Source organism: Lepidochelys kempii, chromosome 1 (genome assembly GCF_965140265.1).
Source record: "Lepidochelys kempii isolate rLepKem1 chromosome 1, rLepKem1.hap2, whole genome shotgun sequence".
NCBI lineage: Eukaryota > Metazoa > Chordata > Testudines > Cheloniidae > Lepidochelys > Lepidochelys kempii.
In genome coordinates, this window is record NC_133256.1 from 208,646,827 (window position 1) to 208,664,594 (window position 17,768).

At 46.8% G+C, this 17,768-nt stretch overlaps 1 protein-coding gene across 12 annotated transcripts in view; it reads right to left on the reverse strand.

Annotated features, from left to right (window-relative positions):
* KPNA1 (karyopherin subunit alpha 1) overlaps nt 1-17,768 on the reverse strand; it is a 181,911-nt gene that overhangs the window by 59,081 nt on the left and 105,062 nt on the right. For all 12 annotated transcript variants that reach the window (XR_012154830.1, XR_012154829.1, XR_012154835.1 and 9 more), the window contains one exon: nt 15,534-15,622. Coding sequence is in view for 7 of the 12 variants with exons in the window: in XM_073310977.1 (XP_073167078.1) it covers nt 15,534-15,622 (89 nt within the window). In the remaining 5 variants the exon portion in view is untranslated. The remainder of the gene's footprint in view (nt 1-15,533; nt 15,623-17,768) is intronic.

The following is a 17,768-nucleotide window of genomic DNA, read 5'->3' on the forward strand; positions in this document are numbered from 1 at the left end:
CATAGCAAAAGCTCCAAGAAATTTTGAATTACATTTCCTGTTTGGTCAGCGTGGCGACCACAGCAGCACAGGTGACCATGCAGACCCCAAGAATTGCAAACGAGCTCCAGAATGGACCGAAAGGGAGATACTGGATCTGACTGCTGTATGAGGACAAGAATCTGTCCAGGCCAGTCTCCGATCAAAAAGAAGAAATGCTAATATATATGCCATAATCGCACAGGGCATGATGAAGGATGTTAGGGAGATTCCAAAACCTGTGCCGTCCATTGTAGGTGACAAATCTGAGGAATTGTCGCAGATTGAAGTGTCACTAGAGGAGGTTTTGGAATTAATTGAGAAACTTAACAGTAACAAGTCACCAGGACCAGATGGCATTCACCCAAGAGTTCTGAAAGAACTCAAATGTGAAATTGCAGAACTATTAACTATGGTTTGTAACCTGTCCTTTAAATCAGCTACTGTACCCAATGACTGGAAGATAGCTAATGTAACGCCAATATTTAAGAAGGGCTCTAGAGGTGATCCTGGGAATTACAGACTGGTAAGTCTAACGTCAGTACCGAGCAAATTAGCTGAAAACAGTAAAGAATAAAATTGTGACACACATAGAAGAACATAAATTGTTGTGCAAAAGTCAGCATGGTTTCTGTAAAGGGAAATCATGTCTTACTAATCTATTAGAGTTTTTGGAAGGGGTCAAACAAACAAGTGGACAAGGGGGATCCAGTGGACATAGTGCACTTAGATTTCCAGAAAGCCTCTGACAAGGTCCATCACCAAAGGCTCTTACGTAAATTAAGTTGTCATGGGATAAGAGGGAAGATCCTTTCATGGACTGAGAACTGGTTAAAAGACAGGGAACAAAGGGTAGGAATAAATGGTAAATTTTCAGAATGGAGAGGGGTAACTAACTAGTGGTGTTCCCCAAGGGTCAGTCCTTAGGACCAATTCTATTCAACTTATTCATAAATGATCTGGAGAAAGGGGTAAACAGTGAGGTGGCAAAGTTTGCCGATGATATTAAACTGCTCAAGATAGTTAACACCAAAGCAGACTGTGAAGAACTTCAAAAAGATCTCACAAAACCTAAGTGATTGGGCAACAAAATGGCAAATGAAATTTAATGTGGATAAATGCAAAGTAATGCACACTGGAAAAAATAACCCCACCTACACATACAATATGATGGGGGCTAACTTAACTACAATTAATCAGGAGAAAGATCTTGGAGTCATCATGGATAGTTCTCTGAAGACATCCTCACAGTGTGCAGTGGCAGTCAAAAAAGCAAATGGGATGTTAGGAATCATTAAAGAAGGGGTAGAAAATAAGATGGAGAATATCTTATTGCCCTTCTATAAATCCATGGCACGCCCACATCTTGAATACTGTGTACAAATGTGTTCTCCTCATCTCAAAAAAGATATACTGGCATTAGAAAAGGTTCAGAGAAGGGCAACTAAAATGATGAGGGATTTGGAACGGGTCCCATATGAGGAGAGGTTAAACAGGCTAGGACTTTTCAGCTTGGAAAAGGGAAGAATATAAAAATGTTGCTCGGGCATCTAGGAATGAAATCAGGAGGGCCAAATTGCACCTGGAGCTGCAGCTAGCCAGAGATGTCAAGAGTAACAAGAAGGGTTTCTTCAGGTATGTTGGCAACAAGAAGAAAGCCAAGGAAAGTGCGGGACCCTTACTGAATGAGGGAGACAACCTAGTGACAGAGGATGTGGAAAAAGCTAATGTACTCAATGCTTTTTTTGCCTCTGTCTTTACGAACAAGGTCAGCTGCCAAACTGCTGCGCTGGGCAACACAGCATGGGGAGTAGGTGGCCAGCCCTCTGTGGAGAAAGAAGTGGTTAGGGACTATTTAGAAAAGCTGGACGTGCAAAAGTCCATGGGGCCGGATGTGTTGCATCCGAGAGTGCTAAAGGAGTTGGCGGATGTGATTGCAGAGCCATTGGCCTTTATCTTTGAAAACTCATGGCAATCGGGGGAAGTCTCGGACGACTGGAAAAAGGCTAATGTAGTGCCCATCTTTTAAAAAGGGAAGGAGGAGGATCCTGGGAACTACAGGCCAGTCAGCCTCACCTCAGTCCCCGGAAAAATCATGGAGCAGGTCCTCAAGGAATCAATCCTGAAGCACTTACACGAGAGGAAAGTGATCATGAACAGTCAGCATGGATTCACCAAGGGAAGGTTATGCCTGACTAATCTAATCGCCTTCTATGATGAGATTACTGGTTCTGTGGATGAAGGGAAAGCAGTGGATGTATTGTTTCTTGACTTTAGCAAAGCTTTTGACACAGTCTCCCACAGTATTCTTGTCAGCAAGTTAAAGAAGTATGGGCTGGATGAATGCACTATAAGGTGGGTAGAAAGTTGGCTAGATTGTCGGGCTCAACGGGTAATGATCAATGGCTCCATGTCTGGATGGCAGCCGGAATCAAGTGGAGTGCCCCAAGGGTCGGTCCTGGGGCCGGTTTTGTTCAATATCTTCATTAATGATCTGGAGGATGGTGTGGATTGCACTCTCAGCAAATTTGCGGATGATACTAAACTAGGAGGAGTGGTAGATACGGTGGCAGGTAGGGATAGGATACAGAGGGACCTAGACAAATTGGAGGATTGGGCTAAAAAAAAAATCTGATGAGGTTCAACAAGGATAAGTGCAGAGTCCTGCACTTAGGAAGGAAGAATCCAATGCACCGCTACAGACTAGGGACCGAATGGCTAGGCAGCAGTTCTGCAGAAAAGGACCTAGGGGTGACAGTGGACGAGAAGCTGGATATGAGTCAACAGTGTGCCCTTGTTGCCAAGAAGGCCAATGGCATTTTGGGATGTATAAGTAGGGGCATAGCCAGCAGATCGAGGGACGTGATCGTCCCCCTCTATTCGACATTGGTGAGGCCTCATCTGGAGTACTGTGTCCAGTTTTGGGCCCCACACTACAAGAAGGATGTAGAAAAATTGGAGAGAGTCCAGCGAAGGGCAACAAAAATTATTAGGGGTCTGGAACACGACTTATGAGAAGAGGCTGAGGGAACTGGGATTGTTTAGTCTGCAGAAGAGAAGAATGAGGGGGGATTTGATAGCTGCTTTCAACTACCTGAAAGGGGGTTCCAAAGAGGATGGTTCTAGACTATTCTCAGTGGTAGGAGAGGACAGGACAAGGAGTAATGGTCTCAAGTTGCAGTGGGGGAGGTTTAGGTTGGATATTAGGAAAAACATTTTCACTAGGAGGGTGGTGAAACACTGGAATGCGTTACCTAGGGAGGTGGTAGAATCTCCTTCTTAGAAGTTTTTAAGGTCAGGCTTGACAAAGCCCTGGCTGGGATGATTTAATTGGGGATTGGTCCTGCTTTGAGCAGGGAGTTGGACTAGATGACCTCCTGAGGTCCCTTCCAACCCTGATATTCTATGATTCTATGACGACTAAGGGGGGATATGACAGAGATATATAAAATCATGAGTGGTGTGGAGAAAGTGAATAAGGAAAAGTTATTGACTTATTCCCATAATATAAGAACTAGGAGCCATCACATGAATTTAATGGGCAGCAGGTTTAAAACAAATAAAAGGAAGTTCTTCTTCACTCAGCGCACAGTCAACCTGTGGAACTCCTTGCCTGAGGAGGTTGTGAAGGCTACGTCTATAACAGGGTTTAAAAGAGAACTGAATAAATTCATGGAGGTTAAGTCCATTAATGGCTATTAGCCAGGATGGTTAAGGAATGGTGTCCCTAGCCTCTGTTTGTCAGAGGGTGGAGATGGATGGCAGGAGAGAGATCACTTGATCATTACCTGTTAGGTTCACTCCCTCTGGGGCACCTGGCATTGGCCACTGTTGGTAGACAAAACACTGGGCTGGATGGACCTTTGGTCTGACCCAGTATGGCCATTCTTATGTTCTTATGGAGAGAGGCTACAACAGGGACACACAGCAGTGCCGTGTGAAAGTTAAGGAGCTCAGGCAAGCCTACCAAAAGACAAAGAGGCAAACAGTCGCTCCGGGTCAGAGCCCCATAGATGCCACTTCTATGATCAGCTGCATGGCATTCTAGGGGGGACCCCTACCGTCCGCGGACACCTGCAAGGGGGGAGTCTCACACAACATGGAGGAGGATTTAGTGGATGAGGAAGAGAAAGTGCAGCAGGCAGGCGGTGAATCCGTTCTCCCCGGCAGCCACGACCTTTTCATCATCCTGGAGCCAATACCCACCCAAGGCGGGATCCCCGACCCTGAAGCCAGAGCCCACAGCTCTGGTGAGTGCAGATTTGTAACTACAGTACAGAGTTTAAAAGCAATAGTGATTAATGTTTGATTTGCTCTGAAGAATTGGGATGCATTCGCGGCCAGTACAGCTTCTGGAAAACTCTGCTAACGTATCTGGGGATGGAGTGGGAATCCTCCAGAAACGTCTCCATGAAGCTTTCCTGGAGGTACTCTGAAAGCCTTTGCAGGTTTCTGGGGAGCGCTGCCTTATTTCGTCCTCCACTTTACCATGCCAAGCCAGTAGCAAGTAGTCTGGAATCATTGCAGCACAAAGCATGGCAGCGAATGGTCCTGGGTTTTGGTCCCATTCAAGCAATGTTCAGTCTATATCTTTCTGTGTTAGCCTCAGGAGAGTGATATCATTCATGGTCACCTGGTTGAAATAGGGGAATTTTTGTAAGGGAACAGTAAAAGGACCTCGTTCATGCTGGATTGTATGTGCTTGGCTAAAAGGGATCATCCTGGAGAATAGCCAAGCGGCATGGGGAGGGGTGAAGGAATCACCCTAGAGAATAGCCATGTGATGGAATGCGGGGAGGTGTCTGCTGCACATCCACCCGAAAACCACAGCCCCTCCTTTTAAATGGCAAACCCAACCAAAATTGCTTGCTATGGGAAAGGATGGCGCTAAAGTTTGAAAACATTCCCACATGTTATGAAGGTGGAAGAAGCCAACCCTGCATACCAAAAGGCTTACCACGGCTGCCAGAAACCGAATTCTGTTGCCCAGCCCTTTGTGATGTGTCACCATACCAGCAGGCGCTCAATATAAAAGGTAAAATGCAACCTTGTACCTAAAGCATGTGTGCTGTCTGCTGTGAATTGCTTGATTCACTGTGAAAGAGTCTCCCTTTTGTTCTCAGAAATGTATCATCTTAAATTTTACTCTCCCTTTTTATCTCCTCCCAGGTGCAAATGTTTCTATGCCCCCCACCCCCATCTCCATCCATGAGGTTATCGCAGATTAGACGGAGGAAAAAAAACGCACTCACGATGACATGTTTTCCAAGCTCATGCAGTCCTCACGCACTGATAGGGCACAGCTGAATGCATGGAGGCATTGAGTGGCAGAGGCCAGGAAAGCATTAAATCCCTACTCAGCCACTCCACCTGGGCTACCTTATCAATTATTTCCTTTTTTTTTTTTTAAATTAAGAAAGAATGCATGGTTTCAAAACAATAGTGACTTTATTTCCTTTGCCAGCTGTGATCGAAGGGGGGACGGTGGTTGGCTTACAGGGAATTAAAATCAAGAAAGGGGGCGGGTTTGTAGCAAGGAGAAACACACACAGCTGTCACACCATAGCCTGGCAAGCAAAGCCTTTGTGATGCGCAGCGCGCCTAGCTGTGCTCTTCTAATCGCCCTGGTGTCTGGCTGCTCAAAATCGGCCATCAGGCGATTTGCCTTAACCTCCAACCCTGCTATAAATATCTCTCCCTTACTCTCACAGATATTATGGAGCACACAGCAAGCAGCAATAACAATGGGAATGTTGGTTGCACTGAGGTATAACCTAGTGAGCAAAAGTGCCAGAGAGCTTTTAAACGTCCAAAGGAACATTCTACCACCATTCTGCACTTGCTCAGCCTATAGTTGAACTGCTCCTTACTGCTGTCCAGGCTACCTGTGTACGGCTTCATGAGCCATGGGAGCAAGGGGTAGGCTGGGTCCCCCAGGATAACTATTGGCATTTCAACATCCCCAACGGTAAGTTTCTGGTTTGGAAAGTAAGTCCCTTCTTGCAGCTACTCAAACAGCCTGCAGTTCCTAAAGATGCGAGCGTCATGCACCTTTCCTGGCCATCCCACGTTGTCGTCGGTGAAACATCCCTTGTGATCCACCAGTGCTTGCAGCACCATTGAGAAGTACTCCTTGTGGTTTACGTACTGGTCGGCAAGCTGGTCCGGTGCCAAAATAGGGATATGCGTTCCGTCTATCGCCCCACCACAGTTAGGGAACCCCACTGCAGCAAAGCCATCCATTATGACCCGCACATTTCCCAGAGTCACTACCCTTGATAACAGACCGTCAGTGACTGCATTGGCTATTTCGATCACAGCAGTCCCCACAGTAGACTTGCCCACTCCAAATCGATTCCTGACTGACCGGTGGCAGTCAGCCGTTGCAAGCTTCCACAGGGCTATTGCCACTTGCTTCTCAACTGTCATGGCAGCTCTCATCTTGGTATTCCTGCACTTCAGGGCGGGGAAAAGCATCTCACTGAGTTCCAGGAAAGTGGCCTTACACTTGCGAAAGTTTCACAGCCACTGGGAATCATCCCATACCTGCAAGACTATGCGGTCCCACCAGTCTGTGCTTGTTTGCCAGGCCCAGAATCGGCGTTCCACTGTATCAACCAGCCCCCCTGCCGCCATGATGTCCCAATTGCCACAGCCCGTGCTTTCAGAAATGCCTGTGTCCATGTCCTCATCACAATCGTCCTCATGCTGGCGTCGCTGAGTCCAGTTCTGCACATACTCCAGGATAACGCACAAGGTGTTTACAATACTCTCAACAGCAGTGGTGAGCTGAGCGGGCTCCATGCTTGCCGTGGTATGGCATCTGCACGGGTAACCCACGAAAAAAGGCACAAAACGATTTTCTGCTGTTGCTTTCATGGAGAGAGGGAGGGAGGGGCGACTGACATGTAACAGAAACACCCACAACAATGTTTTTGCCCCATCAGGCATTGGGATCTTAACCCAGAATTCCAATGGGCAGCAGAAACTGTGGGAAAGCTACCCACAGTGCACCGCTCCGTAAGTCGATGATATCCATGGTATTGAGGACGCACTCCGCCAGCTTAATGCACTTAGTGGGGACATACATAATGAACTGTATAAAATCAATTTCTAAAAATTGACTTGTATAAAATTGACCTAATTTTGTACTGTAGACATACCCTAAGACAACAGAAGTTATCCCTTAACCCTTTCAACAAAAGCCTAGGTGTACATCTGAATACCTTAGTCCTAGGCAAGTAAAATTACTATACTCTCATGACATCATACATGTGAAATTTTTCCTGGGAGTGGAATGCAATTTGGAGAAGAAAACCAGGAGTGAATCAACTCATTGATGTGGAAGTCAGAAACCACCTTAGGCAGAAGCTTCAGGTGAGGCCTGAGAATGTGACTTTGTCCTCATGAAAGATAGTGTACGGAGGGCTCATTATGAGGCCCTGGGGATCCCTATCCTGCTAGCTGATATGATGGCCACCAAAAAGGCCATCAACAGGTGGTAAATAGAACATGTAGCCAGTGGCTCAAAGGGAGGACCTATCAGTTCAGTGAACACCAGGACAGAGGGAGAGTGGTTCTTGGGCTAGCAGGAAAACACATGAGCACCTGAAGGAATCTCATCACGGCAGACTGCAAGACAACAGTATAGGTTTGTACAGAATGATTTACAGATATTGCTGTGAGGTATCCAACTAAGGACCCGGCCTGATTGTTTTGGAGAAACTAAATAGTCTAGAATAGCAGGAATCAGGGCTGCTACAAGCAAAAGCTGGCAGTGCATTGCCTAGAGAAAATCTCTCCACTTGGCTCTCAATGTCAGGCTGGCTGAAAGCTTCTTGCATAGGAGCGAGAGGTTTAAACCTCAGCAGAGAAGCTTCTTTCTGTAGATGTCAGTCAGCCAGAATTCAGGCTGTCAGGTGCAAAGGACATCAGATCTGGTTGCAGAATTTGTCTGCTATTCTGCAAGACCAGATCTGGTAGGACCAGCAAGATGACGAGTCATTGTATTGACAGGTTCACAAGGGACTAGTACCAAAACTGTCTGGCCCATGCTGGGACTATCATAACTCACCCCATATCCTGCTTTTAGTTTCCTCAAGACCCAGCGTACTATGGGTATCCTTGAAAAGGTATACATCAAAGCAGGAGCCCATGGATAAGAAAGGTGTCTGAGAAGGAGCCCAAGCTCATGCCACCTCTGCAACACAACACTTCTTGTTGTGATTGGCCACAAACAGGTCCTCATGCGGGAACTGCCATTTGCTACTAACTCTTTGAGGACTGAAATCTAAAGGGACCACTCGAGGCTCTTGGACACGTCTCTGTTGACTTGAGGCACCAGCATGTTCTGGAGGCTGGGAAGGTGTATAGCTGGCAGAGTGACAGGACTAATCCCAGAGATGCACAGCTTCCTGGCTGAGGAGAGAGGGATCTGGCTCCCCCTTGCCTGTTGATGTAGTGCACTGATGTGGAGTTGTCCATAAACTCTCACATCATTACATCCTGGAGGAGGAAAGTTCTACATGCTAGTCAGATAGCCTTGAGTTCCTGAATGTTTATGTCTGGGGAGACCACTTCTCTTGAATCTTCAGGTGGTTGAAATGTGCTCCCTACCCCTAGGTGGATGCATCCATAAAGAGAGAGTCTTTGCTGGTAGAAGCATGAAAAAAAAGATACTCTGCTGTGCACAAGGGTTAGATCTGTCCACCAATCTATTGAGAATAGGACTTTAAAAAATCATGACCACCCTGTTCATGCTGTTCCTGTTTAGTAGATACACTAATCTCAATCATCCTTGCAAGGGCTGTTGAAGGTGAAGGCTGACATGCTGGGTGGCATATGTTGCATTTTAACATGTGCTCAAATGTCTGAGGCAGGACCTCACCAGTGTGCTGGGATGAGTCTGGAGTTAGTTGATGAGATAGAACATAATTTAAAATCTCTTTTGAAGGAGTTACACTCTTGCCAAGCTAGAATCTAATAGCCCCATGATAAACTCTATATTTTGAGCCAGAGTCTGTGTGGATTTTCCCCTGCTGATCCTGAGTCCCAGCATGGCAAAGAGGCTTAGTATCCTCTGAAGTGAGTCAGTCACTTGCTGGAGGCTGGGGGGTAGAGGGAAATATTCCCCCAAGCTAGCCAATCATCTAAGCAGGGATTCACCTGGATTCCTTGTCTTCTTAGATCAGGGGGTGGGCAAACTTTTTGGACCGAGGGCCACATCGGGGTTGCAAAACAGTATGGAGGGCAGGGTAGGGAAGGCTGGGCCTCCTCAAACAGCCTGGCCCGCCCACTATCCGTGCCCTGACTGCCCTCCCTCAGAACTCCTGACCCATCCAACCCCCTTTGCTCCTTGGCCCCTGACCACCCCCTCCCAGGACCCCCCCGCCCTTAACTGACCCCCCAGGACCCCACAACCTATCCAACCCCCCTGCTCCCTGTCCCCCCCGAACCCTGGGACCCCACACCCCTATCCAACCCCCCCTGCTCCCCACACCCTATCCAACCCCTCCTGCTCCCTGTCCCCCCGAACCCTGGGACCCCACCCCTATCCAACCCCCCCTGCTCCCTGTCCCCTGTCTACACCCCAGGACCTCCTGCCCTCCCCCTGTCCCCTTACCAGGCCACTCAGAGCCACAGGACAGGCTTATTTGAAAGCCTGGGAGGTGGGCGGCGCAAGCCACACTGCCTGTATGGCTGCGAGGGAGGGTGACAGCGGGGGAGAGGTCAGGGGCTAGCCAGGATGGTCCCATGGGCTGGATGTGGCCCACGGGCCGTAGTTTGCCCACCCATCTTAGATGGGTGGCCACCATAATTATGACTTTGATGAACACCTGTGGAGCCATGAACAAGCCGAAGAGTAGGGTTCTGTTGGTAGTCTGATGTCCCTGTGAGAAACTTCAGATACTTACTGTGGCGGGATATATTGAGATGTAAAAGTAGGCTGGGTCTGAAGGTGAAGAGCCGGGAACCAGTCAATGGAATCCAGGGAGGGGACCCTATTCAGAAGCAAGGGTATCCATATGGAATATGGAGAAGTGAGGGATGTAGGTATTAAGACAACTGAGACAGAGGATGGATCTCCAACCTCTTTTCTCCTTTGAGATGAGAAGGTTACTTAACTGTAGCTGGAGGTTCTTCAAGATGTGTGGTCCCTATCTGTAGTCCACTGAGAGTTTATGCACATGTGCCATGTGTCCAGAACCGGATAATTTGAAAGTAATAGTAGTGTCCATTGTCTATGTATACATTCTTGCTTTGTCTCATGGTTTTGTCCAAGGCAGATCGACCGCATCTCCAGTTCCTTCTCCACCACAAATTGAACAGATCCAATACAGAGGGGAAGGAGGGTGGGAAGTGAAATACAGATTTAGACCACACATCTCAAAGAAACTCCAGTTACAGGTAAGTAACCTCCTCCTCATCTTCTTCGAGTGATAGTCCCTATTGTATTCCCCTGAGGGTGATTAACAAGCAGTATCTAATTTGGAAGAAGGTGAGAGGAAGAGAATGGAATGGTTGAGCGGAGGGCAGCTGCACCAAATGAGGCATGTTGCAGAGTCCTGCACCAAGGTGTAGTGTGCAGTGAAGGTATGAATTGAACCTTGCCCTACATGTCTGGAAGCAGCACATTGTGGAGGGTGGCAGCAGTCAACGTCTGGGCTCTTGTGGAATGGGCTCTCACCCCAAGCGGTGGAGTCAGTCCCAACAACTGATAGCACAGCATAATGCACCCTGAAACCCACGTGGAGATTCTATGTGGAGATGGCCTGCCCCATAATCCTCTCAGCTATAGCGATAAACAAATCTAGGGGACTTCCTGATTGGTCTCGTCCTTTGCGGGTAGAAGGCCAAGGTCCTGTGGACGTCGAGAAAGTGAAGGCTCAACTCATCTACTGAGGTGAGAGGTTTGGAAAAGAAAAAGACAGTTACTCACCTTCTTGTAATTGTTGTTCTTTGAGAGGTGTTGTTCATGTCCATTCCAATTAGTTGTGCGCACGCCGCATGCACGGTCGTCAGAAACTTTTTCCCTTAACAGCTCGTGTTGGATTGGCCAGGGAGCCCACTGGAGTGGTGCCCTCATGGCGCTCAACATGAGACCCTGCCGACCCGACCCCCCTTCGGTTCCTTCTTGCTGGCTACTTCCAACAGATGGTAAGTATTGGAATGGACCTGAAAACCTCTTGAAGAACAAGTTACAAGAAGGTGAGTAACCGTCTTTTCTTCTTCAAGTGATTGTTCACATCAATTCCAATTAGGTGACTTTCAAGCTCTCCCACGGGGGTGGGGTCAGAGTTAAGGAATCACTGACTGGAGCACTGCTCTACTGAGAGCTGCATCGTCTCTAGCATGCTGTGTGATGGTACAGTGGGTGTGTGGCAAAGGTGTGCAAGGGATGGCAAAGGTGTGCACGGAGGACCAGGTAGCTGCTCTGCAGATCTCTTGTATGGGCATCTGGGCCAGGAAAGAGGTGGAAGAGGCTTGAGCCCTTGTCAAGTGGGCCGTTATAACCAGGGCTGAAACCTTGGCAAGGTCATAGCAGGTATGGATACAGTCCATAATCCAGAAAGAGATGCACTGTGAGGATGTCCCTTCATCTGGTCTGCCACAGCTACAAACAGCTGGTTTGATTTCCTGAAAGGCTTTGTGCACTCATGGCTCCATGTCTAGTTGGCAGCCGGTATCAAGTAGCGTGCCCCAAGGGTTGGTCCTGCATATCAAGAGCTGTAAACTACATGCCCTTCTCTAGCAACAGTATGATGGCTGCTAAGGTGACCATACAAAATTTGGGCTTGTGGACGAAGCGGTTGAGGCAACGGAGATTCAGGATTGGTCTCTACCTGCCCTTCTTCTTGGGTACCAGGAAGTAGGTAAAATAGAACCCAGTGCCCTGATAGTTTGGAGGAATGTGCTCTATAGCTCCCCTTTGTGGTAGGGAGTCTACTTCTCATGACAGTGGTCCCTGAAAAGGGATCAGGGCGGGGGATGTGGATGAAATAGCATGGTGGATGACATCCAGGACACACCTGTCCATTGTTATTGCACTCCAGGCTGGTAAGAGGAGTATGAGACAACCCCTGAAGAGGGTGGGTCGGTTGCATGGCAATAGGCACAGCAGTTGACTGCTCTCTAATGGCACTCAGAAATATAGTTTCTGAGAGGTTTCAACACGAGATGATGAAAATTGCAAAGGTGGGCCCAGAGGGCAGGATCATTGGGTCTTCTGGTGCTTATGAGAAGGTTCGTAAGCCTGCTAGTGGAAGAACTGAGGAGTCCTGAATCACTGTGTAGGTGGCAGGCGGTAGAATTTCCACTTGGGTGCAGCGGAATAATATAGATATCCAGCAATCAAAGTGTGGCTCTGGAATCCTTGGGGGAGCGGAGGAAATCGTTGGTCTTCTGAATAAACAGGTGCAACTCATCGAAAGGGGGGTCCTCAGTGATATTCTGCACTCCTCTGTGGAAACCAAATGAGCGTAGCCACAATTCCCTCTACATGACAATGTCAGCGGCCATCAAGCGTGATGAGGTATCCACAGCTTCCATGGCCAACTGTAGGGCCGTTCTAGCCATCAGCTTGCCCCCCTCCAGGATAGACTGGAAACGAGGTTGATCTTGTGGAGGCAGCTTTTCAGTAAAGTCCTCCAATTTGCCGTAGTTAAGGAAGTCCTCTTATGAGGAGAGGCTAAGGGAACTGGGATTGTTTAGTCTGCAGAAGAGAAGAATGAGGGGGGATTTGATAGCTGCTTTCAACTACCTGAGAGGTGGTTCCAGAGAGGATGGTTCTAGACTATTCTCAGTGGTAGGAGAGGACAGGACAAGGAGTAATGGTCTCAAGTTGCAGTGGGGGAGGTTTAGGTTGGATATTAGGAAAAACTTTTTCACTAGGAGGGTGGTGAAACACTGGAATGCGTTACCTAGGGAGGTGGTAGAATCTCCTTCCTTAGAAGTTTTTAAGGTCAGGCTTGACAAAGCCCTGGCTGGGATGATTTAATTGGGGATTGGTCCTGCTTTGAGCAGGGGGTTGAACTAGATGACCTCCTGAGGTCCCTTCCAACCCTGATATTCTATGATAAGTCATATTGGCCAATAAGACCTGGTAGTTTGAAATACAAAATAGGAATCTTGCTGAAGAGAAGACCTTACGTCCCAGAAGGTCTAAGCGTTTGCCCTCCTTATCTGTCGGAGTGGAGTGCAGGTGTTGCTGTCTGGACCGTTCCGTTGCTGCCTGCACCATGAGGGAACTGGGTGGTGGTGTGAGAAAAGAAACTCTGACCCCCATCTGGTCCGTAGTATCTCTTCTCTGCCCCCTTGGGGGGTAGGCGTGTAAGTGGCCAGGGTATGCCAAACTGTTCAAGCTGGTTGGAGAATAGCAACCCTGATGGTACCAAGAAATGAAGGCTGTCCAGGAGCGGATGCTGTTTGTCTTGTACCTCCTCCATTAGACCATGAAGCTCATTCGCCACCCTTCGCAGGAGTTCTTGGAATTGCTGAAAGTCATCTGGAAGTAAGGGGAAAGTTGAAGTTACTGAAGCATCTGGAGAGGACAATGGGAAATGCTCTTGCTCCGGTAGTACCATCGGAACCAGACTGAGTGGTTCACCCTCCACAACCAGTTTGGAGAGCCTACTCAATGGTGCCCTAAGTGGGGACAAGGAGTGAAGCCTTCCTTGACAAACAGGTGGGTTACAAGAGTGGGTGCTGGGGCCTGGATCCCCACTCGGGCCAACAAGATGGATGTTGCGGAGGATCCCATGGAAAGGGCAACCAGCTACTTCCCTACTGCTGGAGGAGGAAGATACTGCCATGCCGCTGGCAGTCCTTTCAGGTATTCATACTGTCACTAGGGAACAGGCAGCCCTTGCACACCATCAGAATGCTCCGATGACGAGAATTCGGATCCCGGTTCCAGTGGCAGTACTGTCGGAACTGTGCGAACTACAGGAGGACAAGCGAAAGCGTTGCCTGACTGACGCAAGTCCTGGATAGGAGATCGGACCTTCCTAGGTGCAGATGGCAGGGGAAGGCGTGGACATCTCTGTTCCCCTAGGATGAACTGCTCATGTGGCTCTGGTGCGTTCTCCAATTGCCTCAGCATTAACAATACCCATTCCATAGCTGGAGCCAGCGCCGAAGCAGAGGACTGTCCCAGAACCGAAGGATCCTTGTCTTAAGGGAGGCCAACACTGATGGCGTGCGGGGCTCGATACTGGTGGATCCAGTGGTCTGCAGGATTTTTTGTCGTGCTTGTGCACCTTGGAACACTCTGCCCTTCCATGGCTGGAACATGTAGAAGGCGCATCATCCTTCTTCAGTTTGGAGGAAGACTTACTACCGTGCTTACATGCATTCTTCCTTGCCTCCCAACTAGGCACTGGCATGGGGTCCATAGCAGTGGTATCACCAGAGCTGGACTCTCTCTCTGGAGCCGGAGGTGCACTCCTGGCTTTCTCAGGCTGATGTACAGGGAGCTTCCCTGGCCTGGGTCCAACTGAGGCCCCATGGCATCTTCCATGAGGTGTTTCTTGCGGCAGAGAGCCTTGCCTTTTCAGGTACAGCTTGGGAAGGACTGGCAGATATTGCACCTGGATGAAATGTGGACTTCTTCTAAGCAGTAAAGGCAGTGTGGGTGCTTGTCACTGACAGAGAATGAACATGGGCAAGAGGCACAGAGCTTGAATCCTGGTGTCTTAGGCATAATCCAGTACCCATGTGTGGGTATGTACTACCCAAACCACTGACTCCAACAGCACTGAGATGAATGTTGGTGTTATGGATCTTTGTGTGAGATCATTCAGTGCCATGACTCTTGGTGCCGAAATGCTTGGTACCATAATGACTGGTGCAGAAGATGACATCTTCCTAGAAGTACTGGATGCAGTGCTGTTCTTGGACTGAGAAGGGACAGTTTGTACTGACCTGGATTTCAGTGACATAGCACTGGTATGGGACTCCACCTTAAGACTTTGAGAGGGGTGAGTCTAGCAGAGGCATTCTGTCCCCTCTCTGGAGAGGGAGATCGGAAAAAAGCTTCAACTGGTAGAAAATACAGCAGCATGTGTTTAGCAACACACATCAGCTCATGCTCTGGTCTCTGCACTGGCTGCCCATCAAATACAATTCAATTCCAAATCTCATTCCTGCAATCCACTGTAACAAGAACTGCTGTCCAACAGGGAAGACACACAAGAACATTCACAGAAGCTGGACCTAAACTCTGGTACCAAGATGGATAAAAAAATTTTTTTAAATAAAATCTGATTTTTTACTTAAAATGAAATGGTTTTATTTAAATACATTTTTTCTTTAAAAATAAACCTATATAGAATTAAACTTCAAATTATGTCTACCTATATCAAGGTCTAAACGTACTATGTGTAGCTGCAAGGTTACACATACCACATATTATATATAATTGTCTGGGTTGTCTTGTCATGTCTGGCCAATGTATGTCCTTCAGTAGTATTGCCAGTATCTTGAGCAAGATACAAAGTAAACCAAAACAGACTTACTGCAATAGAGTGGGCAGGATGTTGCAGTCCAACACGTAGTCTCTGCACATGGTACTGTCTCCAGCAATATTGCCAAGTGCCCATACTGCCTATGAAGAAAGAACAAAGAAAATACCTGTTTTTATTTTTTTTTACTCAAGCAAGGTTTTCCTTTATAGTGTATGTGTAGGAGTAAGATATTCTGTACTAATGCTGACATCCTAGCTAACTTACAGAGGGGAAATATATTCCAGTTGTGAGGTATGGATATACAGCCTGGCTCATCTGGAAATACCAACAAAGGGATGTTCTCACTAACAAGGGCCAAAACAATATTAGCATTTCCTGAAAATTATAAGGGGATGCATTCTCTACACAACCACATTAGGAACAGTGGGAGAAAAGAATCAAGCATAGCATAGCCAAGCCAATATTCAGAGCCCAAGCCTCAAGAAATTTATAAGTCCCTTGACATATACTCTTGGAAAGAAAACCAGGTGAGGCAGAACCGAAATATTGCCTACAAGCTACACACTGGACATATATGGTAGGAAAATCAGGACAGACTGTCCAACAAGTTCTTAGAATGTATTGGGGACAACTTTTTGTTTCAGAAGGTGGAGGATGTAACTATGGGAGTGGCTATTTTAGATTTGATTCTAACTAATAGGGAGGGAACTCTTGGGAATCTGAAGGTGGAAAGCAATTTGGGTGAAAGTGATAATGAAATTATAGCGTTCCTGATTCTAAGGAACGGCAGGAGTGAGAGCTGCGAAGTAAAGAGAGACTTCAAAAAAGCAGACTTCAACACACCCAAGGAACTCAAAATTATGATTCCAAGGGAAGGAAATCTTAGGGAAATGGGAGTTCCAGAGAGCTGGCAGTTTCTAAAAATACAATATTAAAGGCACAACGGCAAACTAACCTGATCTGGAGAAAAGGTGGGAAGAGTAGTAAGAGACCAATATGGTTGCGTCAGGTACTCTTTTTAAGAAACTAAAAATCAAAAACGAATCACGCACAAAATGGAAACAAGACCAAATTGCTAAGGATGAGTATAAAAGAACAGACAAAAACAGCAAGGCAGAAGCATAAAATGAATTACGACAAGCAAGGGACGTAAGAACAGGTTCTATAAATACATTAGAAGTAAGAGAGCAATGTAGGAAAGTGTAGGTCCATTACTTAGAGCAGGAGAGCAAATAATGGATGACACAGAGAAGGCTGAAGTGTTCCTTTTACACTTCAGCTTTCACTAAAAAGTCAATTGAGACCAGATGCTTAAAACAATATTAACAATAGGGAAAGAACAGGTTAAAGAATACTTAGATAAGTTAGATGTATTCAAGTCAGCAGGACCTCATGAAATTCACCCTAGGACTTAAAATTAGCCCAAGCAATTTCTGAACCATTAGAGAGTATTTTTGAAAGTCATGGAGAATGGGTGAGATCCCAGAGGACTGGAGAAAGGACAACATAATACCTATCATCAAAAAAGGCGGAAAAGGGGACCTGAGGAATTATAGACCAGTCAGCCTAACTTGATACCTGAAAAGATCCTTGAACAAATTATTAAACAATTTGTTCAGTCCTGGAGTAATAGCTCATATAGATTTCTCAAGAACAAATCATAATGATCTAACCTAATCTCCTTCGACAGGGTAAGCATCCTAGCGGATCTGCGGGGGAAGAAGCGGACATGATATATCTAAAATGTAGTGAGTCTTTAGAAACTGTCCCATGTGACATCTTCATAAGCAAACTAAGAAATATGGCCTAGACAAAATGACTATAAGGTGGGTGCACAACTCGTTGAAAGGCCATGCCCAAAGAGAGGTTATCAATGGTTTACTCTGAAGCTTGGCAGATGTATCAAGTGGGGTGCCACAGGGGTCTGTTCCAGGTTCAGTACTATTCAATACTTTCATTAATGACTTGGATATTGGAGTGTAGAGTATGCTTATAAAATTTGAGCATGACACCCAAACTGGAAGGAGTTGCAACCACTCTGAAGGACTGCATTAGAATTCTACATAATTTTGATAAAGTGGAGAAATGATCTGAAATTAATATGTTGAAATTCAATAAAGAGAAGTGCAAATTATTAAACTTAGGAAGAAAAAAAATCAAATACAAAAATATAAACTGGGAAATAACTGGCTAGGCAGCTGTACTGAAGAGAAGGATCTGAGTTACAGTTCATCACAAATTGAATATATTTGAACAGTATGAGACTGAGGAGAAAAAGGTGAATGT